The 19,204-nt window shown below is 42.6% G+C and overlaps 1 protein-coding gene across 3 annotated transcripts in view; it reads right to left on the bottom strand.

Moving 5' to 3' along the window:
• LOC101397310 (protein SPATA31F3-like) overlaps positions 1-19,204 on the bottom strand; it is a 44,750-nt gene that overhangs the window by 6,426 nt on the left and 19,120 nt on the right. For 2 of the 3 annotated variants that reach the window (XM_087419451.1, XM_087419452.1), the window contains exons 2-4: positions 5,336-5,445; positions 2,555-2,642; positions 226-271 (exon numbers count right to left, since the gene is read on the bottom strand). In XM_087419451.1, the coding sequence (XP_087275577.1) occupies positions 226-271; positions 2,555-2,566 (58 nt within the window). In that variant the 5' untranslated portion in view covers positions 2,567-2,642; positions 5,336-5,445. Of the gene's footprint in view, positions 1-225; positions 272-750; positions 1,815-2,554; positions 2,643-5,335; positions 5,446-19,204 lie in introns of those variants that run through there. The other variant, XM_087419453.1, reaches the window with a different exon arrangement.

Below are 19,204 nucleotides of genomic sequence, written 5' to 3'. Positions count from 1 at the left end.
ACTTCCTAATTTCTCATCCTTGGGGGGTAAGGTAGAGAATTTGGGAACATTCTAGGCCTCTGATTTCCCACAGAAGAAAGTCTTCTAGGAGAATTTGTCAACTTGGGGAATTGAAGCCTTCGGTGGTGAGAGCACTGGGCTCCTGGCACCAGGGGTCATAGAGGGATGGGATCCACAAAACCTCGCCCACAGGCAGGGGAGTCAGGACACAGATTGGGACTTTACCTCTCGATGTTCTTTCTGTAGCCCTTTGTCTGACTCTCCGGTGACACTTGAACACAAAAAAGTTAGAATGTGAAGCTGGAACACCCTTTTCTTTTCGTGTCTAAAATGAGACATGACCTGCACATATTTCCCAAAGTTTTTCTGTGTTCCAATTTTATACGTTCTCCTACCTTTCTTTTCCCTACTCTACCTTTTCCACCCCATCATTTCCTTTCTCTTCTTATTTCTGATCATTTCGAGGCTCTTCCATACTCCCTACCTCCACCCCCATTCCCTGAACAAGTTCTGCAGGGAGATCAGAATGAGACGGGAGAAAAAGGGGAACAGATGGAAGGATGGGTGGTCTAGTAGCCAAAGAACATTAGCCATCCAAGGCCCCAAATGTCTACCAACCAGAAGGATCACCCAAATTTGGAGCTGTCCTGGGATCCAGTGAGGAAGGGAGTAAGGGTAACAAGAGAAAGTGAGGGGATAAATCTCGTTTGAGGCTTAATCAGGTCAGTCACGATCATAGTGTTTCCCTACCCGGCAACAGCTCCTGTTAGGTCCCAACCTTAATCTTTGGCGGCTCTTTTTCACTTGCCAAATAATTAATGCAATAATGATGATGGAGCCATAAGTGTATAAGGGATATCCAACATCCCACAGAACAAAGGTAGGGCTCAACATAACCTAAACCTCACTAGCCATCCTTCTGCCTAGGCTTTCAGGGTTTTGGAACCTAATGCCTCCAAATTCTAGACCTTGTCATCTCTGCCTCACAGAGGATGGAACCAGAGTACCAGACTGATCATAAAGCCCTCCTGTTTCCCAAGGCATGCACAGCATCACAGACCTTTATCTGTCTAGGGAAGCTCACGTGACTCAAGTGTTCAGATGAGGGTGTCTGGTTGTCCGTGTGGGTAGCAGAGCCTGGGCCTAAAGGTGCCAAGGTCACAGGCAGCATATACTCTTTCGTGTCTCTCTAGCCCCTTTACCCTGATGGCTCAGCTGTCTCCTTAAGACAATAGTCTGGCGTCTATCCCCAGATAACTGGATCTTTAGGATCACTGCGTGCCCTATACGAGAGGGAGTGGCTAGGCCGGAGAAACCCTGTGAACTACATCACTTATGCTGGGAAGGTAATTAAAACACACCCAAGAGGATAGGGCACACATTGTCCTGTTAAGTCTTGGAAAGTGAGGGTTTTGATGTCACGGGTAATGAGGTGGTCAGTGTTGAGAGGTTCAGAAAGAGGACCACGTCTGACGTGGCAAGGAAAGGACACAGTGCTGTCCTTTTAAATAACTTCCTGAGAGTTCAATAAGGACTCCTGCCAGCCTGTTGTCAAGCTTGAAACGGGTGACAAGAAACCATCAACAGTGCCTTCCATGGAGGCACGTGAATGAGGCTCACTTCTGAAGCTTGATTTTCCAGAACAGCCCCTAGAGATCTTACAGCATCTTGCCTCTTCATGGAGATGGGTTATTGGTGAGACTTTTGATTAAGGATCACAAACTCGTGGCTCTTTGGTTGAAGCCACTATGGTTGGAATGTTTGGCTGAGTGTTTTATGAAAATCTGAATTTGAACACTTTTAGGCAGGGCAAGCTTTCTTCTGTTTAACCTCAGTACCCACCACTCCTATGTCCACTGATTCACATATTATTGTTAATTTCATGGCCCCTGTCAACAATACCTCCAACACTCCAGGACTTGGGGTTTTCCTTAAGAAGTTCTTGCCCTGATGAGAGTGGTCCCACAGCCCAAAAATTCTTAGGCTCAAAATCTCTGAAGAGGCTATTTTGCCCTTCCCCCAGCATCCAGTCCATCACTGAACAGGCGTGGTGAGCACTCAGTCTGTGCTCCTCTCTGAGCTGGGCAGGGTCAAAGGTACAAAGACATTTGAGTCATGTTATCTGCCTGCTCTCAAGACACTTAAAAATCTAGTTTCAAAGACAAGACTAATTCACACAAATCAAGAACCAACCTTACCAGGGGTGGGGAAGAGGGGAGTAGGGAGTTATTATTTAATGGGTAGAGAGTTTCTCTTTGGGATGATGAAAAAGTTCTGAAAATGGATAGTGGTGATGGTTGCACAACATTGTGAAAGTACTTAATGACACTGAAATGTATGCTTAAAAATGGCTAAAATAGTAAATTTTATGTTAAGTATATTTTACCACAATTTTAAAAACAAAAGGCAAAAAACCCAGTCATTAGCATGAGGGATTTTTTTACTAGCTACAAAGAAGATTCTGAAAATGATTTGACAAAGAAATGGATTTGTGAATGTTTTTCTTATGTGTCCTTTTTATATAGAAAAAAATAAAAACAAAACAGATCCTTACATTTAAGATCATTTAAGAAGAGTCTCGTCCTGAAGATGGGATGAATTGGAGCCATTTCAATTGGAGCCGTTTCCTGAACTTGCAAATTCTGTAATACAGGAATGAGAAGACCTTCAACCAAAGAGCACTGAATGACAAGTTAACAAAAATCAATGAAAAAGCAGCTTGCATCAGCGTTTTAGTAGCAGGTCAAGATACCTACAAAGTAGCTTGAACCTTTTATTACTTTTACTACGCCCGCCCTCCCCGCCCCTGCTTCCTGCAGCTGCTGCTGCCCTCCGTGCCGCTGCAGCACTTCTGTCTCCCACGAACCTGACCCAGTGCCACCTGCACGGGTTTTGCTGTCCTCCGCCCCTCGGCTGTGACGTATGTGTTTAATAAACTGCCAATCTCATGGGTCCGGCGTCAGGCGCTGAGCGTTCGGCCATCCCCAGAACCTTAGGCTGGGACTCTCTCCCTCACCAGTGGGATGAGGAGGAGGTGAGCAGAACACTGTGTCTCCTACCCAACCAGCTCCTGCTTCCTGCAGCTGCTGCTGCCCCCTGTGCCGCTGCGGCCGCTCACAGTCTCCCCTTAGCCTGACCTCCTGCCCAGGCCAAACCATCAGAGTCTGCACAGCGCACGCCTGCTCCAGCCACTGCACTCTTTACCTCACAGGTACCCACAGCCGCCGTCGTCCATTCAGTGGAGGACAGGAAGCCCTTGGAACCTCCTGCTGCAAACTTCTCCCCAGGCACTCGCCCAGCCTTTGCTCCGCTGTCTCAGAGCGGAGGAGCTCGAGCCAGGGACGATCTTACGCCCTTCTGCAGAGCGGGCCTTTAGTACAGGCTTATTTATGCGTTAGGTACTCATCGTCGGAGGGTTGTGTGGACGGGACCGGGGGATCAGCGTCTTCCTAACAAGGGCACATTCCGGTCGTGAACACACTGTCTGTCACATTAATCCTGTGGGCACAGATCCTCATATTTGCCCTTCCTGACTCATCGTTTACAGTGAACAGCAAAAAGGGAGACGAAGGACCTGAAAGCCTCTGTGGACTCTAGAGGGCTGCACAGCTGCCAGGGATTCATATTCGTTTCCAGAAAGCTTGCTAACGCCAGACCCTGCTTCCATGACAACGCTACAGCGCCACTCTTAGTGTGATAGAATTTCTTCAGGAAACTGTTCACAGTTCCCGATTCGTGTGTACCATGGGTCACCTCATAGCCCCCAAAGAAAAATCCCGACACACATGCCCCTGATGTGTTTGTCCCTCGGTACAAGCCTTACGAAGGGGTCGTGCTGTGCCTCATTCTCAGCGAGTCTTACTGAACACCTTAGACGTGTCCGGTGCTGGGCACAGAGCAGCATAGTTGCTGTTATTCAGCAGCAACATTTTTATTAATGCCCAAGAGCTAAGATTTCCAGGGAGTTGGGCAGGAGGCTCCAGAGTGGTGTCAGGCACGAGACCACCAGCGCTCAGGCGGCAGGTTCCTCAGGATGTGGAAGTGTAGGACGCAGCCGGAGGCACTAGAGGGCAGCACCTGCCCACCCAATGCTCCTAGTCCCGCGGTCTCAGTGACAGGAACTTTCAAAGGTCATCTGCCCCAGTGGCTCTCAATACTGACCTTACATCAGAATCACCGGGAGATGTAAAAATATAGATTTCCCGCCCTCATCCCAGACTTAATGAATCAGAATCTCTAGGAGCAGGGTCCAGCAGTCTGTATAGTAAGTATCAAAAATAATCCTCAAGCAGTAAAGCACTGGGCTCCAGGTGTGTCATTGGGAGGAAGTGGCCTCCAAAGGGCAACAGTTGTTTTCCACCCCCTCCCCCCCAGTTTTATTGAGATGTAATTGACATATAACATCATATTAGTTTAAGGTGTACAGCATAATGATTTGACATACGTTTATATTGCAAAATGATTACCACAGTATGTTTAGTTAACATCCATCACCTCACATAGTTACAATTTTTTTTTCTTCTGATGAGAGCTTTTAAGTTCTAATCTCTTAGCAGTCTTCAGGTTGAGGAGCTGCAGATGCAGCAACACAGACAGCAGACACGAGCCCAGGGGCCTGTCTGGAGAAGGGTGTGATAGCCAAGACAGGGCCAAGATACCCAGGGTGTGAAATAGATTTGAACCCAAATTAGGCTGATGCACTAACCTGACCACAAACGATGCTGTAATTAAGTTGTGCACTGTAATTTACCGACATGTGGAAGGTTAGTGCCTCACCCATTTTGATACTGTAGTGTGAACCCACACTGAGATGAGAATCACTAGATTAGAATCACCAGGGGATTTTCAAAAGTCCTGATGCCCAGCCCACCCTGGACCAATTCAAGTCCACTCTCTGCTGGAGATCAGGAATTTTAAAACTTCACTGGTACTTCCAATGTACACCAAGCTGGTAGGTAAGTTGGTGCATTCTAAAAGAAGGGCGTAGAAAAGTCACACCAAGGAGAGCCAAGGCTTCCACCTCCAGGCGTGGTTTAGAGGAAAGGCTGTCTGCGGGCAGACGCTCAGGCGGAGAACAGCAGACATTCTGGGGACATTTCTAATGGAGCCTTTGTCACAATCACCTACAGTGCGGCCTTGATACACAGTAGTTCCTCAATACGTTTAATTTTTGTGCTTGGGATTTCATCCTGAGAGCTCAGAGAATAAATGCCATATTTTCCCGGGCATTAAGGCCACTACTGTACAATATGTATTTATATGTATTTTTTGTCTAGGTGATAAATCCTGCTCTTCCCTCTCTTCTCCTATAGGCTATCCAGTTACACAAACTTACCAGTGCTATGCAAATGTTGCGCTTTCCTAAAAGGGCGGCATCCATGGGTTCACTGGTTTTCCATTTTCACCTTGGGTCATTGAGCCTCCACCGTGGCTGGCTGGCTCCATCTGGGGGGCATCACAGTAAGCAAAGCAAACAATGAAATTAATATTAAGTGTAAATATTCACCAACATATAATATCTACAACTAATTTTAAAGTGACAATCTGAAAATCGACTTTTAGCTGCCCTCAGCTTGGCAGGTGTCTGTGAGGCAGGGAGAGGAGGAGGAGGTGGCAGTGTACGGAGGTCCCTGTCTTGTTCAGGTGGAGGATGCTGGTGCTCACTAACCCTGGACCAGACAGAAAAACACAAGAGGAAATGAATTCGTGTGTAGCACCAGTCACCTGAAGAGTAGATATGGGATATACAAATTCCTCATCTCTACAGGAATGAAAAAGCGAGAATTTTAAAAACCCTGAGAGATGAACAAATGATCTTAATGAGTAGGTTCAAGAAGAGCTAGAAAGTCAATTAATAACAATTAACTAAAGATACATCTATCTCACCATAAAAGGGAAAATGTAAATAAACTAAATTTTTATAGTAATTGCTGTAGAGTGTGGTGCAGGTATCCAATGGGCCACCATGATGCATTTCCTAAAAAGAAGAGGAAAGAGGGTGACCTAGAAGGATGCCACGATGTATGGATACAGTGCCACCTCTGGGTGGAGTGAGGGATTGGGGGAAACAGTCAAGATTTTGTTATATAGTTATGTGTTATCCGAAGCTTTTAAAAATGAGAGCATGAGGATTAATTTTTGTCAACTTAACTAAGCCATGGTACCCAGTTTTTGATCAAACACCAGTCTAGATAGAGGTTTCTGTGAAGGTATTTTTTATATATATGATTAACATATAAATCAGCAGACACTGAGTAAACCAAAGTTTCCTCCAAAATGTGGGTGGGCCTCATTCAGTCAGTTGAAGACCTTAAGAGAAAGGACTGAAGTCCTCCAAGGAAGTGGGAATCTGCCTCCAGACAGCATTCAGACTCAAACTGCAACATTAACTCTTCCCTGGGTCTCCAGCCTGCCCTGCAGATTATGGACTTAGTCCCCACAATTGCGTGAGCCACTTCACACACACACACACACACACACACACACAGAGGTTGTGTTTCTCTAGAGAGCCCTGACTAATACAGATTTTGGTACTGAGCGTGGTTCTAGAGGACCAGAATCTTAAGCAAGAGTTTTCTCAATTCGTTCTCTAATCTGATTAGATTTAAAGGCACTGATGACTATTTCCAGTAGTAAAGAGAGCACTGAAAGTTTATTATGTGGCAATGGAAATATGCAAAATATTGGATACTCCTACTCAAGTTCTTATAAGAAGCAAGATTCTTGGTGACTGTGCATTTGATGCGTTAGAATATTTTTGTCAAACTAACAAGTATAATGAGATTGGCTGGTTGCTCCTAATTGTGCTGGACAGAGTGAGAAAAGAAAAGAATGAGCTCAGGGATTGGAATTCTCAGCTCAAGTGCAACCTAAATGGGCATAAAGTGTCTATGTCTGCCCTGAAAGAAACCCTTGTCTCCCGCAGCAGCAGAGCTGAGATCGCTGAAAACAAAACCCAGAAGCTCATCCTGTGAGTGGTTGGATTACTGTGCGAATTGAATTCCCAGTCCTGCAGCGTGTCTCTGTGAGAGCACTGATTGGGAAGGAATGGGATCCTGAAAATTGAAATAGGAACGGAGGGAAGATCTTGATGAAGTTGGGGACATCGAACCCCCTAAATTCTGACAAGTCTGCTTTGCCAGTAGAAGGAGTTGATCCACTCCCATCTGAAGAGATTAATTCTGCTTTGCCTTATAAAACTGTGATGGCCTCCCCTGAGGTAGTTGCTTAGCAAGACACTGCTGATTCTCTTCAGGACCCACCTCTTCTCTCCTCTTTGATTCTCAACCTGTAACCAGACTCAAGTCCCAGCAGACTCCAAAAGGTGAAGTACAAAGTGTGACCCATGAGGAGGTGTGCTAAACCCCAAAAGGACTATGTGATTTTTCCAATATATACAGACCAAAAAAAAAGGAAATGTGTGTGGGAATGGATGTTAAAAGTGTGAAAAAATGGTAGAAGGAACAAAAAGTAGATTAAGCCAAATTTGTGATATGGACCCACTAAGCAGAGATTCTGCATTTAACGTTGCAGGCTGGGGTTAGAATGTGCTCTAACAGTTTGGTTGGTTGGTTGGTTGGCTTGAAACAGAAACCAAAAAGTGGCCTACACTAAATGAAGTCAAGAAGCAAGACTTGCCTTGCTGTACTACTAAGGGGGGATTTGAAGGCTTAGGGAGTCTCTCAGGTCAGTTTAGGCTGCTACAACAAAGTATCATAGACTGGGGGGCTTATAAACAACAGACATTTATTTCTCACAGTTTTGGAGGCTAGAAGCCTGAGATCAGGGTGCCAGCATGGTCAGGTTCTCGTGAGGACCCTTTCCCAGGTTGCAGAATGCTGATTTCTCTTCATGACCTCATATGGCAGAAGGGTGAAGGGAGATCTCTGGAGTCTCTTTGATAAAGGCACTAATCCCATCCATGAGGGCTCCACCCTCATGATCTAATTATCTCCCCAGGGAACTCCTTCTAATACCATCACGTTGGGGATTAGGATTTCAACATATGGATTTTAGGGGACATTCAGTCCATTCCAGAGAGATGGGAACGTTGGAGTGGATTTGTCATTTAAGACACACTTACCCACCGTGGAAGACACCAGAAGACCCACCTTTCACCAGGACCGTGAGAAGTAAATTTGTGAGGGGAACCCCAAATCCTTAGATACTCCTTGATTCCTCTTCTCTGTAGGCCTGACCTAACAGTGGAAACTGTGGGTACAGAAGTGGGAAACCTAAATGCAATGAGAGTAATTGGATCCCAAGGTGACAGGGACCAAGTGGCAGCATTCAACACCAAAAGCAATGTGGACACGGTGACCGTAGTGGCCAGCAGAACCAAAGCAGCAATCAGAACAGTGTGACTCACAGAGACTTATGGCACTAGCCACTTGATCATTGTGTTTCTAGAAATAGATGGGAAGTCAAATAAATTCTGACTTTACCTATATGAACAGAAGAGTGCTAGGTCAAGTTAACAAAATTCTAACTTGAGTCATAAAAACAGAGAGTCACAGCCCCTCAATCAATTCCCAGACTTGAGCCAGTTTACAGACCCAAAACCCCTTGAATGAAGGGAAGCCAGGAGGAATGCCTCTGCTACACTCCAAAAATTTTTACTGTTAATCTTTCACCTAGTCTTTCCCAAAGGGACCTCTGGCCTTTGACAGGGTTACTGTGCATTGCAGAAAAGAAAATTTTTTCAGGGAATATGGGACAACTGGCTCTGAACTGACATTAATTTCAGAAGACTCAAAGCTACACTGTGGTCCACAGTCAGAGTAGAGGCTTATGGAGATGAGGTGATCAATGGAGCTTATCTCAGGTTCATCTCAGAGTGGGCCCAGTGGGTCCCTCAATCCACATTGTGGTTCTTTTCCCAGGTCTGGAACGCACACTTGGAAAGATAATCTCAGCAACTGGCAGAATCCCCACATTGGTTCCCTGATATATGGAGTGAGTATTATTATGGTGAGTAAGGCCAAGTGGGAGCCACTAGAATTGCCTCTACCTAGGAAAATAGAAAACCAAAAGTAATACCACATTCCTGGAGGGATTACAGAGATTATGCCACCATCAATGACTTGAAGGATGCGGGGGTGAGGATTCCCACATCCCCACTCAACTCGCCTATGTGGTCTGTGCAGAAAACAGATGGATCTTCAAGAATGACAATGGGTTATCATAAGCTTAACCAAGTGATGACTCTAATTACAGCTCCTGTAATTAGAAACCAGATGTGGTTTCATTGCTTGAACAAACTGACACATCCCCTGGTAACTAGCATGCAGCTATTATCTGACAAATGCTTTCTTCTCCACATCTGTTGGTAAAAACCACTAGAAGCAGTTTTCTTTCAGCTGGCAAGGCCAACAACACACCCTCCCTGTTCTACCTCAGGGGTATATCAACTCTCCAGCCCTACGTCATAATCTAGTTCACAGGGATCTTGACTAACTTTCCCTTCCACAAGACATCACACTGGTGCATTACATTGATGACGTTATGCTGACGGGACATAGTGAGCAAGAGATAGCAACTACTCTAGACTTATCGGTGAGACATTTGTGTGTCAGAGGGTGGGAAGTAGATCAGACAAAATGCAGGGGCCTTCTACATCAGTGAAATTTCTAGGGATTCAGTAGCGTGAGGCATAATGAGATATCCCTTCTAAGATAAAGGATAAGTTGTTGCATCTGACCCCTCCTACAACCAAGAAAGAGGCACAATGCCTAGGGGCCGTCTTTGAGTTTTGGAGGCTACATATTCCTCATTCGGGTGTGTTACTCTGGCCTACTTACTGAGCGACCCAATAAGCTGCGAGCCTTGAGTGAGGCTGAGAACAAGAGAAGGCTCTGCGACAGTCCAGGCTGCTGTGCAAGCTGCTCTGCCACTTGGGCCATGTGACCCAGTAGTCTCAATGGGGCTTGAAGTGGCAGTGGCAGATAGCGTTGCTATTTGGAGCTTTGCAGGCCCCTATAGGTGAATCACAGTGCAGCTCCTTAGGAGTTTGGAGCAAAGCCCTGCCATATTCTCAGATAACTACTCTCCTTTTGAGAAACAGCTCTTGATCTGTTAGAGAGCCTTAGTAGAGAATGAATGCTTAACCTTGGGCCCCCAAGTTACCATGTGACCTGAGCTGTCCAACATAAACTAGATGTTATCCGGCCTACCAAGCCCTAAAGTAAGACATGCACAGCAGCACTCTATCATCAAATCGAAGTGGTATATACTCGATTGGGCCCGGGCAGGCCCAGAAGACACAGGTAAGTTGCATAAGGAAGTGGCCCAAATGTGCATGGTCTCCACTCCTGCTACACTGCCTTCTCTCTCTCAGCCTGCACCTATGGCCTCCTCAGGCAGAGTTACCTATAATCATTTGACAGAGGAAGAGAAAACTTGTGCCTGGATTACAGATGGTTCTACACGATATACAAGCATCACCTGAAAGTGGACGGCTGCAGCACTATAGCCGTTCTTTGCGACATTCCTGAAGGGAAATCTCCCAGTGGGCAGAACTTAGAGCAGCACACCTGGTTGTTCCTTTTGCTTGAAAGGAGACGTGGCCAGATATGCAATTTTATACCCATTCATGAGCTGTGGCCAATGGTTTGGCTGGGTGGTCAGGGCCTTGAAAGAAACCTGATTGGAAAATTGATGACAAGGAAAACTGGGGAAGACGTATACGGATGGACTTCTCTGAACAGGTGAAAAGCATGAAGATATTTGTATCACATGTGAATGCTCACCAACGGATGACATCAGCAGAGGACGACTGTAATAATCAAGTGGATAAGATGGCATATTCTGTGGATACGATTTCCTCTTTCCCCAGCACCCCCATCATCACCAATGGGCTCATCAACAAAGTAGCCATGGTGGCAGGGATGGAGGTTATGCATGGGCTCAGCAACATGGATTTCCACTCACCAAGGCCCACCAGGCTATGGCCACCACTTAGTGCCCAATCTGTCAGCAGCAGACTCCAACACTGAGTCTCCAAGAGGACATCATTCCCTGGGTGGATTGCTACCTGGTGGCAGGTTGATTACATTAGACCACTTCCATCATGGAAGGGGAAGTTTCATCCTTCCTGGAATAGACACCTGCTCCGATATAAATTTGCCTTCCCTGCACACAATGCTTCTGTCAAAACTACCACCCATGGACTTACAGAATGCCTTATCCATTGGCATGGTATTCCACACAGCACTTCTCCTGATCAAAGAACGCATTTCATAGAAGAGGAAGTGCGGCAATGGACCCATGGTCATGGAATTCATGGTCTTACCATGTTCCTCACCATCTAGAAGCAGCTGGCTTGTTAGAACAGTGAAATGGCCTTTTGAAGATTCAGTTACAGTGCTGGCTAGGTGGCAATACCTTGCAGGGAAGGCTTGTCCTGGGCTAAGATTCTTCAGGGGGCCATGTATGCTCTAAATCAATACATTATCCACTGTATGATGCTGTTTCTCCCTTAGTCAGGATTCATGGGTCCAGGAATCAAAGGGTGAAATGGGAGTGGCACCAGTACTACCCCTAGTGACCCACTGGCAAATTTTTGCTTCTTGTCCCTGTGACCTTACGATCTGCTGAGCCAGAGGTCTTAGTCCAAAAGGAGGAATGATACCACCAGGAGACACAATGATAATTCCACTGAACTTGAAGTTAAGACTGCTACCTGGCCACCTTGGGCTCCTCATGGCTCCGAGTGAACACGCAAACAAGAGAGTTAAGGTGTTTGATGATCCTGACTTCCAAGGAAAAATGGGACTGCTACTCCACAATGGAGGTCAGGAAGACTAGGACTGGAATACGGGAGATCCCTTAGGTGTCTCTTAGTACCATCATGCCCTGTGATTACAATCAATGAAAAACTTCAAAACTCAATCCAAGCAGGACTACTAATAGCCCAGACCATCCAGGAATGAAGGATTGGGTCACTCCACCAGATAAAGAACCATACCAGCTGAGGTGTTTGCTGAGAGCAAATGAAATATAGAAAGGGTAGTAGAAGAGGTAGTTATCAATACCAGCTATGGCCTCGTGACCAGTTACAGAAATAAGGACAATAATTGTTATGAGTATTTCTTCCTTATTTTGTTATGAATATTTTTGTGTATGTCTGTGTGTATCTTTGATTTCTTTCCTCTCTTATTCTCTTATCATATAACGTAAGATGTATTCAGTTTACATCACAGTATTTAAGTCATAGGCTATCAAGGAGAAGAGTGAACATCTCCAAGGACTTTGCATCCTCTTCTAGGGAATGTATTAGTACATTTTATGTTGTATCATGTTAGGCAGAAGAATGACCTTGTTATTGTCTTTATTTGGAGAGTAAGCACAACTTAAGGAGATGTGTATGGGTGCTAAATCAACAAGGGTTGTACTGTGATGGTTAATTATATGTGACAACTTGTCTAGGCCAGGGTACCCATATATTTGGTCAAATATCTGTCTGGATGTTGCTGTGAAGGTATTTTTTTATATGTAATTAACATTTAAATCAATAAACCTTGAGTAAAGTATATTACCCTCCATAATGTGGATGGGCCTCATCTAATCAGCTGAAGGCCTTAAGAGAAAAGACTGAGGTTCCCCAAGGAAGGAGTTCTGCCTCCAGACAGTGTTCAGACTCAAACTGCAACATGCAGCTCTTCCCTGGGTCACCAGTCTGCCACCACCCCGCAGAATTCAAACTTGCCAGCTCCACCACTTACTGAGCTAATTCTTTAAAATAAATCTCTCTTTCTGTGTCTGTCACTCTGTCTCTGTCGGTGTCTCTCTCTCTCTATATATATATATATAGAGAGAGAGAGAGAGAGACACAGACACACACATACACACATCCTAGAACCCTAATAGAGAAAGTACCTAACATTTATAATTAAGGAAAAAAAGGATGAATAAAGTATGAGAAAAATGGGAATCATATTTACTCAGAAATTATTGGTATATACCTAAGTTAATAGTTACATTATAAAGTTTCTAACAAAAAATCTCTAGTAAATTCATAATAATTCACCTATAAAGTTTGGAAAGACTATACTATAAAATAAAACCTAGAAAAAGACAAAATGAAAATCCAGTAACTAAATAAAATGAAATAGTAGGAAAGGTAATAATAAGGATAAAATTAATCAAATGAAAAACATACAACACTGGAAATAAGAAGGAAATGTGTAACTATACATAAAAGAAATATGAGAATATAATATGTGTCTTCTAGAGGAAGTGGAGCCAAGATGTTCAGTTTCTCCAACGTCTGAGCAAGCCAGCCTGGGTCCAAGTCTTGCTTCAGCTACAAGCTAAAGGGCTTATCAGTGTTTTTCTTTCCTTTGGTGAATTATTGATAGACTATCCATCACGTACTCAGTGTAAGCCTGAGCATTAAAGAATAGCAGTGTCAGTGTCAACTAAAATGGTTAATATTACAAATGGCTCTCATCCGCAAGCTGGCACAATATTATCACATAGACACAACAAGCCTGTCAGGAAGGTCTGCAGCAAAGCCCTCAACTGGAATTCACACCAGGGACAGGGCATGGCTACGGGGTCACCTGTTCAAGGGATGGAATTGGGAGCTCTGACTACCAACATTCTCAGGGTAGTGAGTGACTTATACTGAGGAGAGTGGAGTCACATATTGAAGAAATAAATATGGCAATTCATGACTCACTGATACATAAAAAAAAAAGAGAATAATCATGAAATGCCAATGAGTCATCATGATATTTGAGTTCTCAAAATAATAATGAAGAAAATGGAGAACAATCCAACCTCCAAAATGTGCCAAACATTGGAAAGAATCTTTCCCCTTTAAAAAATTTTCCCTTGGAAAATATTTGCAAGGAAATCTTCTCCTCTTATCTACTCATTGGATTCCCTCTGAACATTCATGCCACTGGTACATAATGAATGCCTTTACACAGAGCATGAATATGAAAACAGGCAGGAGCAATCAACACAGCATCGGGAATGTGTCACTAATGCAACCTCTGCTGCTTCAGGGTTTCTTGGTATCAGGGCCAGAGGTCAATGCAGCTGTGACTGCAGAAGATGGCATCCATGGGGGCTGTCCCCTTATCAACAAGGCTAAGGGACCAAAGTCACTGGCTACAGCTCATCTTCTCTAATCCAGTTAGGGAGATGCCCATAGCTTAGAATTGTTAAATAAATTGTACTTCTTTTCCATTAAAGCAATAATCTAAAAGAGCTTTCTTTGAAGAGTCTAAATATTATTTTCAGTTTCTGATGTTATATGCCACTTGAGGGGACAGTTGGCACTTGGCACTGTCAGGGCACAGTGGGTGATCAGATGTCTGTTGTTGAGTGAAGTCCTAAGAACCCTAGGAGCTCTAGAGCAGCACGCATTTGCTCATAATAATGTTTTTTTTAAGCTAAATAGAATTAGGAATTAGATTCAATCCCTTTCTAACTCACATTGCCCAGTTTAAAAAAGGGTACAGAGAATATAGCAACAATAGTGATTTGTCACTTTCTGCATTAAACCTGTGAAAACTCCTGGCCTGTGTTCTATGTCCTCCAGAAAAGGACAAACATCTTTATGATCATATAAAACACAACCAAACAAAATTCATATACAATTTCATAATCAACCGTACAGGTGGAAACATGCGACAAACAAGTCACAAGACTGGAGTCACTAGAGCCAGGTGAGTTAGTCTGCATTGAGTTTCTCCAGAAAACTGCATTTTAAAGGAAATTTGCTGGAATTGAACATAAACATCATACTGGAAGCATCAACTGAAAAAGGAGCCTGGGCACTTACCTGCTCCAGCCCCAAACAAATACAAATAAATACTTCAATGTCAAGAAAAATTCAAGCATCATTTCTTTTCTCTTAAATATCAGAATCAGAATCTATAAATGCCTTGATTTAATAAAACAGGTTTTATCAACCTGATAATCAATATATTCTAATATCCTAGTAAAATCTCCTTCAAGTCCATTTCAACTTGCTTGATCCTCTCAGGTTGCAAGAGACTAATTAGTATCATTTTCATAAAAATCCCCTAATATCATATACAGTGAGGGACAATCACTTCTTTACTTTGTCACCTAAAGGCTAAAATACCCCAAATCATTGAACCTTTCATCACATATCCTATTTTGATCCTGATAATCATTTTGATTGTTCTTCCTGGGACCCACTCAGGAATTTTTGGAATTCATACAAAATCATGGTCAAAAATGAAAATAAGTTGTAACAAGAGTATGTCTAATGCAGAATGTTTTAAAAGAGCTGTTTCCTGGTCTTTGACCGCCATGCTTCTTCTGTATGCTGAGTTTGTCAGGCATCTATTGTCATGGCTGATCACTTGATCCTCGTCATCTTTCCCACACAGACAATTGTTATGCCTTCAGTGGTGACCAAGAGAAAAATACTTTTATACAGGGGGGACAAGTCAGAAAGATTCAGGATGTTGCAATTCAGAAGGCTGAGCTCTGACCCTCATCTCTTAAACCCACTGTTGATGAGAAGCCATGATTAAAATTCTACAGCAGCCCATCACAGACCTGAGCAAGACCGAGCTGGCCAAGGGCTTCTCACTGATGGTAGATACAGGGATCACACAGTGTGTAGCATGGTGTGCTAGTGCACAGGAGGGTCCTTGTGGTCAAATACATTTGAAAATATAGCAGACAACATCTACTGTGTTGCAATGTGGGTTAACTGATAAGAAAAAAATTAAAATATATACTTATTTGTAAAGCAATTGACATATTAAAATATAATTTTTTTAAAAGCATTTCTCAAACTTAATTACATTAGAATTCCTTTCTTGTTTTTCTTTTCTTGCTGAGAAAGATTTGCCCTGAGCTAACATCTGTGCCAACCTTCCTCTATTTTGTATGTGGGACGCCACCACAGTATGGCAGATGAGGGTGTAGGTCCATGCCTGGGATCCGAACCCGCAAACCTGGGCTGCCAAAGCAGAGTGTGCCAAACTATACCACTATGCCATGGGGCCAGCCCCTAGTATGCCTTTTATCCACACAAAATTTGTTATTATACTAAGAATACATTTGGGGGAAAGCTGGACTAATAGACAGAAAGAAAATACATAATTAGATGAAAAAGCACAGGTCACACAAGCGGGCATATTGAATAGATTTGTCTAACTGGAGGGTGGGACATAGACTGGGGAGTAGCCGGAGACACAGAGTGGTCGGGGAAGCAGAGTTGTCCAGGTCAGGGGAGTCGCTGGTGGTTTCTTCTTTGTGGTCTCTTGGTTCTTTTCAAAACAGAGAGAGACATAAAGTAGATTGTGAGTTAAATTAGAAATAATTCCAATGCCCTTTGAAAGCCAACTAATTGTTATTATTTCATGATTTTACTTTCCATTATTTTAGTGTCTTTTAAAAAATTGGGTTAAAAATACATCAGTGCAGCTAGTTTTATCAATTTAAACAACATATGGATGTAAAATAACTATCTCCGACAACCTTTTCCAATCCTGGTACACAGAAGTGGCTAATATTAATGATCCACATTTCCATACTTTTCCTTTTCTTTTTATTGAGGTATAATTGATATATAACATTATATTAGTTCCAGGTGTACAACATAACGATTAGATATTTGTATATATTACAAACAGTAAGTCTAGTTAACATCCATCACCATACCTAGTAACACATTTTTTTTCTTGTGGTGAGAACTTTTAAGATCTACACTCCTAGCAACTTTCAAATATGCAACATAGTATTATTAACAATAGTCACCATGCTGTACATTACATCCCCATGATTTGTTTAGTTCACAACTGGAAATTTGTGCCTTTTGACCTCCTCCACCCATTTCCCCCACACTCCATCCCCTGCCTCTGAAAACCATCTGGTCTCTGTATCTCCGAACTCAGGGTTTTTTGTGGAGTTTTTGTTTGTTTGTTTGATGTCACACGTAAGTGAGATCATATGGTATTTGTCTTTCTCTGTCTGACTTATTTCACTTAGCATAATGCCCTCCATGTCCATCCATGTTGTCATAAGTGGCAGGATTTTCTTTTTTAATGGCTCAATAGTATTCCATTGTATATATACACCATATTTTCTTTATCTATTCATCTATCAATGGACAGATAAGTTGTTTCCATATCTTGCTTATTGTAAATAATGCAGCAGTGAACATTGGGTGCATATATCTTGTTGAGTTAGTGTTTTCAATTTCTTCAGATAAATACCCAGAAGTAGAATTTCTGGATCATACGGTAATTCTATTTTTAATTTTGTGAGGAAATTCCATACTGTTTTCCATAGTGGCTGCACCAATTTACATTCTAGTCAACAGTGCACAGTGAAATGTGCACAACAGTGCACATTCCCTTTTCTCCCCATCCTCGCCAACACTTGTTATTTCTAGTCTTTTTGATAATAGCCATTCTAACAGGTGTGAGGTGATATCTCAGTGTGGTTTTGATTTGCATTTCCCTGATGATTAATGATGCTGAGCACCTTTTCATGTACCTGTTGGCCATCTGTATATCTTCTTTGAAAAAATGTCTATTCAGATCCTCTGTGCATTTTTTAAATCAGATTGTTTGGTATTTTGCTATTGAGTTGTATGAGTTCTTTTTTTTAATTGATGTCATAATAGTTTATAACATTGTGAGATTTCATTTGTCAGTTATTATTTATCAGTCACTGTATAAATGTACCCCTTCACCCCTTGTGCCCACCTCCCACCCCCTTCCCCCTGGTAACCACCAAACTGTTCTCTCTGTCCATGTATTAGTTTATCTTCCACATATGAGTGAAGTCAAACGGTGTTTGTCTTTCTCTGTCTGGCGTACTTCACTTAACATAATACCCTCCAGGTCCATCCATGTTGTTGTAAATGGGACGATTTTATCTTTTTTTATGGTTGAGTAGTATTCCATGGTATATATATACCACACCTTCTTTATCCAATCATCAGTCAAGGGATATTTGGGTTGCTTCCACTTCTTGGCTATAGTGAATAATGCTGCAATGAACATAGGGGTGCATAAGCCTCTTTGAATTGTTTATTTCAAGTTGTTTGGATAAATACTCAGATGTGGGATAGGTGGATCATAAGGTATTTCTATTTTTAATTTTTTGAGGAATCTCCATACTGTTTTCCATAGACGCTGTACCAGTTTGCATTCCCACCAGCAGTGAATGAAAGTTCCCTTTTCTCCACATTCTCTCCAACATTTGTTATTTTTCTCTTGGTGATTATAGCCATTCTAACAGGTGTAAGGTGATATCTTAGTGTAGTTTTGATTTGTATTTCCCTGATGACTAGTGATGTTGAACATCTTTTCATGTGCCTATTGGCCATCTGTATATCTTCCTTGGGAAATTATCTGTTCATATCCTCTGCCTATCTTTTAATCAGGTTGTTTGCTTTTGTTATTCAGTTCTGTGAGTTCTTTATATTATGGAGATCAACCCCTTGTCGGGTATATGATTTGCAAATATTTTCTCCCAGTTGGTGGGTTGTCTTTTCATTTTGATCCTGGTTTCCTTTGCCCTGCAGAAGCTCGTAGTCTGATGAAGTCTCACTTGTTTATTTTCTCGTTTGTTTTCCTTGTCCTAGTAGGCATGGAATTCAACAAGATCCCTATAAGACCAATGTCAAAGAGTGTATTGCCTATATTTTCTTCTAGGAGTTTTATAGTTTCAGGTATTACCTTCAAGTCTTTGATCCATTTAGAGTTAATTTTTGTGTATGGTGAAAGATAATGGTCTACTTTCATTCTTTTGCATGTGGCTGTCCAGTTTTCCGGTACCATCTATTGAAGAGACTTTCCTTTCTCCATTGTATGTTCTTAGCCTCTTTGTCAAAGATTAGCTGTCTGTAGATATGGGTTTTTTTTTTCTGGGCTTTCAATTCTGTTCCGTTGATCTGTATGTCTGTTTCTGTACCAGTACAATGCTGTTTTGATTATTATAGCTTTGTAGTATATTTTGAAATCAGGGATTGTGATGCCTCCAGCTTTGTTTTTTTTCTCAGGATTGCTTTAGCTATTCGGGGTTTTTTTGTTGCCCCATATGAATTTTAGGATTCTTTGTTCTATTTCTGTGAAGAATGTCATTGGGATTCTGATTGGGATTGCATTGAATCTGTAGATTGCTTTAGGTAGTATGGACATTTTAACTATGTTTATTCTTCCAATCCATGTGCATGGGATATCTTTCCATTTCTTTATGT

The sequence above is a fragment of the Ceratotherium simum genome, chromosome 29 (assembly GCF_057802395.1).
Source record: "Ceratotherium simum simum isolate JZ-2026a chromosome 29, ASM5780239v1, whole genome shotgun sequence".
Classification (NCBI taxonomy): Eukaryota; Metazoa; Chordata; class Mammalia; order Perissodactyla; family Rhinocerotidae; genus Ceratotherium; species Ceratotherium simum.
This window is presented reverse-complemented; position numbering and strand designations above follow the sequence as displayed.